Source organism: Canis lupus, chromosome 9 (genome assembly GCF_011100685.1).
Source record: "Canis lupus familiaris isolate Mischka breed German Shepherd chromosome 9, alternate assembly UU_Cfam_GSD_1.0, whole genome shotgun sequence".
Taxonomy (NCBI): Eukaryota; Metazoa; Chordata; class Mammalia; order Carnivora; family Canidae; genus Canis; species Canis lupus.
The window spans coordinates 49,704,928-49,710,927 of record NC_049230.1 but is presented as its reverse complement, the minus strand read 5'-3'; the positions used below and the strand labels follow the sequence as shown (position 1 = coordinate 49,710,927).

General features: G+C 59.2%; 1 protein-coding gene across 1 annotated transcript; it reads left to right on the top strand.

Moving 5' to 3' along the window:
• Positions 1–1,654: 1,654 nt before the first annotated feature.
• On the top strand, positions 1,655–4,150 carry OBP2B (odorant binding protein 2B). Its single transcript, NM_001003190.1, is given in 6 exon segments — positions 1,655–1,744; positions 2,091–2,218; positions 2,653–2,723; positions 3,190–3,300; positions 3,845–3,943; positions 4,125–4,150. Coding segments are annotated over 6 exon segments (525 nt in total).
• The last annotated feature ends 1,850 nt before the right edge of the window (positions 4,151–6,000 follow it).

Below are 6,000 nucleotides of genomic sequence, written 5' to 3'. Positions count from 1 at the left end.
GATTGAGCCCCTGCCTTCGGCCCAGGGCGTGATCCTGGGGTCCCGGGATCGAATCCCACGTCGGGCTCCCGGTGCATGGAGCCTGCTTCTCCCTCTGCCTGTGTTTCTGTCTCTCTCTCTGTGTCTCTCATGAATAAATAAATTTTTATTTATTTATAAATAAATACATTTTTTAAAACTTAAATTATATAAATTTTTATTTATTCATGAGAGACACACAGAGAGAGACAGAAACACAGGCAGAGGGAGAAGCAGGCTCCCTGAGGGGAGCCCAATGTGGGACTCGATCCCAGGACCCCAGGATCACGCCCTGGGCCAAAGGCAGGTGCCAAACCGCTGAGCCACCCAGGGATCCCCAAAGTGTGGGTTTATCTTCTACCACTCTGTTCATTGTGGGTTCCATTTGCACGGCCTTGTAGCCAAACAGGATAGATGCTTTGTATTGTTTCTTGAAATTTCTCATGTTACCTGGTGTGTGGACAATCCTTATAACTGTTCCGTGTGTGTTTTAAAAGAATGTAGTTCTTGGGGCAGGGTCTTTGTACACACAGATTTTTATCATTTTGGTTTGGAATCTTCTGCATTGGTATGAACTATTAAACCTGCATCCTCTGTTCTGGGTGGAGAAGGATTAAGGCCTCCCGGCGTGACCGTGGGTTTGACAGGAGCCCTGGCTTCTTCCAACTGTTTTGGCTTTTTGTATTTTTGCCGCAGCTTGCCTTCAAACTCATGGCTATTGTATCTTCTTGGTAGATTGCTCCTTATGCTGTTTTTGTACGGGTTCTCTGTTTATCCTTATATAATGCTTTTCACCTTAAATTGTGTTTGGTCTGCTCTGTCTGCTGTGACGTGTGGGGAACCAGGGTGATGTTGCCGGGTGAGTAGGTGGGGGGCAGCTGGTTCCCATCTGCTTTGTGGATTGGGTCTGCACTCTCCCACCTCCCTGAACCCTGGGCCCCCGCATGATGTCATGTGTGTGCACACTACACTGTCCCTGTGGCCACCTGCCTGTCGTGGCTTTTCCCTTCTAGGCCCAATCCTTCACATGCAGCAGACAGGGTGCATCAAAATGCCCATGTACCTGTCTTGGCAGGAGTGTAGATAGTCCCCTTAAATACACACAGGGTCATGTTCACATAGTAGGTCCCTTTCTTGATGCTGAATTCGAGGTTAGGAGGCATGCCCAGGGATACAGGAGGGTCAGGGAGACCAAGCCCCATGGTTCTCAGGTCCAAACTGCACTCCCTCTCTGGCAGTCACACGTCTGCCCAGTTGGTGGGGATGGGCCACTGGCACTTTACACGTCTCCCCTGGTGGCTTCCCTCACGGAGAGCCTCTACCTCCTGCGCTCAGACCCACTCCCTCCTGTATAATATTCGTAAGTCTGTTCCTCTGGCCTGTGGCACCGCTGGTTGCACAGTGGTGGTCTGTGCTGGTTAACAAGAGTTTACAGTTGAAAATAATGACATTTTATCCGCTCCACTGCAGAATTGGCCACGGTTTATGGGCGGGAAGGGAGAGGCCAATTGTCTGTGCCAAGTCTCCTGGGGGCCCTGGGCCGAGAGGGGTATAAAGGGTGACCATGTCCTTCACACAGCCTGTCCAAGCCCAGGCGAGCAACCTGTTGGCAGCTGTGAGCACAGACCCCCTAGACATGAAGACCCTGCTCCTCACCATCGGCTTCAGCCTCATTGCGATCCTGCAGGCCCAGGATCCCCCAGCCTTGGGAAAGGACACTGTGGCTGTGAGGCCCTGATGGGGCAGGGTGGGCCGGGGGCGCTCAGGGAGAGGCACTAACCGCTGTCTCCGGGGCAACGGTCAGACAGAGCAAGACGGGTCTGTGCCAAACCAGCTGCGGGTGCGGAGGGCCCTGGGAGCAAGGACACCTGAGGTCCTAGCTGGCCTGCAGGGCCTGGCCGCTGGCGCCTGGGGGTCCGGCAAGGGCACCGGGCATCTGCTGGGGAGGGAGGTGGGCCGGGAAATGCTCTGTGCCCCCAGCCCTGGGGTTGGGGGACAGCCTGGGGCTGCAGAGCAGGAGGGGGATCCCAGGGGAGCTGGCCTGTGCCCTGAGGAAAGTGAACCTTCTCCAGGTGTCAGGGAAATGGTATCTGAAGGCCATGACAGCAGACCAGGAGGTGCCTGAGAAGCCTGACTCAGTGACTCCCATGATCCTCAAAGCCCAGAAGGGGGGCAACCTGGAAGCCAAGATCACCATGCTGTGAGTGTCAGCGACCAGGTGGCCCGTGACCTCCCTCAGCAGCACCCCCTGTATGCACACACCCAAGAGCCAGTGTCCGGGTGGGACCAGCAGACCACGCAATGACCTGGGCAGCCCCTCCTCATGCTCAGCACCTGGCAGCTTTGAGGGGGTGCTGCCACAGAAGATGCCTCACTGGCGGGGGGTGCAGAGGACAGGAGAGGCCCCAGAGGGGTGGCACTGGCACACTGGGGGAGCTACTGCCCCAGCTCCTCCCGGGGGAGCCCCAGGGAGCTTCCTCATGTGGCACCAAGGGTCTGGTCGGGACTTGGGTGGGAGATGCCAGTGGCTCCGTCAGCCTGTGCCAGACCCAGGGCAGCACGTGGCGTTGCCCTGGGCTGCTGGAGACAGGAGGGGCGTGCCCAGGGCGGCATCACAGGGCTCCTGTGTTCCAGGACAAATGGTCAGTGCCAGAACATCACGGTGGTCCTGCACAAAACCTCTGAGCCTGGCAAATACACGGCATGTGAGTCCTGGAGCCTGAGCCTGGCAGTGCCCTGCATGTACTGGGGGAGGGGGTGGCTTCACGAAGCCGGGGCGGACTCGCAGCCTGAGAAGTCCGCTCCTGCCTGACCCCTCAGTGCCCACTGTCTCCTTGCTGAGCCAAAGTGCCTTATGGTACCAGCACCGCACCCCAAGTACTAGTGGGACGGATCTGTCCCCAGAAGGGCTGGCCTGCAGGGCATTCCAGCCATGTCTGTGCCCAGGTCAGGGGCAGAGGGCAACCTGGTTGTTGGGGACTGAGCACCCCGTGCCCCATGCGCTTCAGACCCCTCTGCCTGGAGCCTCTCTGGGACCCGGCAAGGGGGGCCCAGACCCGGGTGGGAATGCATGGAGGCTGGACGGTGTGCCCAGCTGGACCTGGGTGAGCCCTGGTTCTTTCTGGAGAACCATGAGGCCTTTTTAGGACACGTCCTGCTGTCATCCCACAGACGAGGGCCAGCGTGTCGTGTTCATCCAGCCGTCCCCGGTGAGGGACCACTACATTCTCTACTGCGAGGGCGAGCTCCATGGGAGGCAGATCCGAATGGCCAAGCTTCTGGGTGAGGCTCGCACATCCCAGTGCCTGCAGACCCTCCCCCCACCCCCGGCCCACTCCAGGTGGCTTCTCCTTCTGGCTGCTTTCCCCCCACCACTACCCCCGGGGAAGGACTCATCGCTATTCCTGGGGTTCAGGATTTGGGTGTCCAGCCCGGGTCCATGCCCAGCAAGAACACAGGAACCCAAATGTCAGGGAGCAGGCCAGGCTGTGCCTGGGGGGCCTGCACCACCTTCCCGGGGTGGGGGGAGCTCCAAGAGTGTGGGGTCCTGCCTGGGAAGAAAATGCCTCTGTGTGGGGGGCTTGGGGAGTCCTGCAGCTGGCCCCCTGCTCCCCGGAGACACCCAGTGTGTCCTCCTGGGTCTGCTGCTCCAGCCCCCGCTACATGCCCACAGCTCCTCTGCTCCGCCTTTCCAGCTGCTCGCCTGCTCTGGCCCAGAGCCCTCTGGCCTGGCCCCCATGGGGGTGCGCGGGCTCCCACCCAGGTTGGGGTGCAGATGCTGCCTGGTCGTGTTCCTCAACCTCATGCCTCCTGGTTTCCCTGACAGGAAGGGATCCTGAGCAGAGCCAAGAGGCCTTGGAGGATTTTCGGGAATTCTCAAGAGCCAAAGGATTGAACCAGGAGATTTTGGAACTCGCGCAGAGCGGTAGGAAGGATGCCTGTGCCTGGTCCTGCCCAATTGCCTCCATGGTGGAACCACCAGCGGAGTGACATTTTAGGAGAACACACCACATCCAACGCTGGCTGTTCTCTCTGGGCTTGTCTGAAACCTTGGCTGGCAAGGGCCCTGGGGATCTTCTGAATCATGTGTTTCCTTCCTTCCACAGAAACCTGCTCTCCAGGAGGACAGTAGGGTAAGTGGACAGTTGCAGAGTCAGTGGGATTTCAAGAGGCCGTGTCCCACCTGGGCCGGGCAGGTGCAGACATCCAGTAGAGTGGCCCCTGGCAGAGAGCACTCCACGGGCCGGCGTGCAGGTGGGCGATGGACCTCCTGATAGGCCAGTGTGGGAAATCCCTCCTCACCCCTAAACAGTCATCGTGACTCTGTTTACCCAATGAGTTGCTTAAAAGATTCAGAAACATGGTGACCCATGCACAGGATGCCTCCGATCCCCTGAGTCCCTCACTGGCTGTGTGTCCTTTTGGAACTGGAGTTTCAGAGACTTGCATCAAGGCTGCTTGCCCAGTGCTGGTGGAGCCAGAGTCTAGATCTGCATTCCCACTCCTCCTGCGCCCCCCACCCCCAACCTGAAGTCACCTTGTCACCTTGTCACACGTTCACACTTCACATGACCGACTGGGCTGGGAGCCTTGGGGGCGGCCCACGGGAAGCTTCTCCTTCTGATGGTTCAGGTCCAAGGGCTGGAGCCCCCAGGAGCCACCCCTGGGCCCTGTGCAGCCACCCCTCGGGCTCCGCCACAGCCTGGGCCTCACAGACACCCACTCCCTCCCAGGGCAGGAGGCACGAGCAGCAGTTCTGCGGCAGCCCCGGGGCAGCAGCTCCATGACCCTCTGTCCTGCAGAATGCAGAAGGATCTCCTCCCCCGAAGCCCACCTGCTCCACCCCTCCTGCCACCACCACTCCCTCCTCCAGGCCCACCACCGTCTCCTGCTTCCACATAAAAAGCTTCTGCAGGGGGATCCCTGTGTGGCTCAGTGGTTTAGCGCCTGCCTTGGGCTCAGGGCATGATCCCAGAGTCCCGGGATCGAGTCCCACATCGGTCTCCCTGCATGGAGCCTGCTTCTCCCTCTGCCTGTGTCTCTGCCTCTCTTTCTGTCTGTCTCTCATGAATAAATAAATAAAATCTTAAAAAAAAAAAAAAAGCTTCTGAAATCCCTGGTGACTCTGTCTGTCTGTCTGTGGGGTCCCTCGGGTAGGCGGGGAAGGGGGCGGGGTGGACGAGCCAGGGTAGGAGGGATGCGAGGACTGGTGATGTCCTGGTTCTGGGCAGCGGTGCATTGGTCCAGCAGGCAGGAGGGTACAGGCAGGGCCAGGGTGCTGCAGCTCTGCCTGGGGGTCCTGCAGGGGCTTTCTGCGGGGCTGGCACCCACGAAGCTCAGGTCCTGGGTGGTCTTGGGGTTGAGGGACAGGTCTGACCCATGGAGAAGCACAAGTCAGACTTGTGGGCTTGGGACAAAGGGAGCATCTGCCCGGGTGGGGGATGCAGGGTGCCCTGGACCCTCAGTATTGGTCCTGCATCCAAGCCACCTGCACAGGGTGGTGGGCGGGGGTGGAGCTCCAATCAGGGGTGTGGCTGGCGCTGGAGCTGTCAGCCAAGGAGGCCAGCCTCTGCTTCCCAAGCTGCCCCGTCCAGACTCCTAGCCTCCCTCTGGGTCCCGGCTCGAGGCTTGCCAGGTCTGAGTCTGGGCGGGTTTGAGAGGGGACATCTCTGGAGTAGAAAGTACCACATGTATCATTTTGTTCAGATACCTTTGGGGGTTTCTGGTGTTTGATAAGATTTAAAATCTTCTCTGATGGCACAACACAGAGAGACACGGTGACACTGGGAGATGAGAGGGAGCCTCTGCACACAGGGGCTGCCAGGGCTGACCAGGTGCCAACCTGTCAGGGAGGCTCTTGTGATGCATGTGGGTGGGGGGAGTGGGCCGTCCCGGCTCCCCGTGTGGACTGCCTACTGACCCAATCCGGGGGGCCTGGAGCAGAGGCCACGCAGCACCCGAGGCTTCCTTGGAGCAGATGCT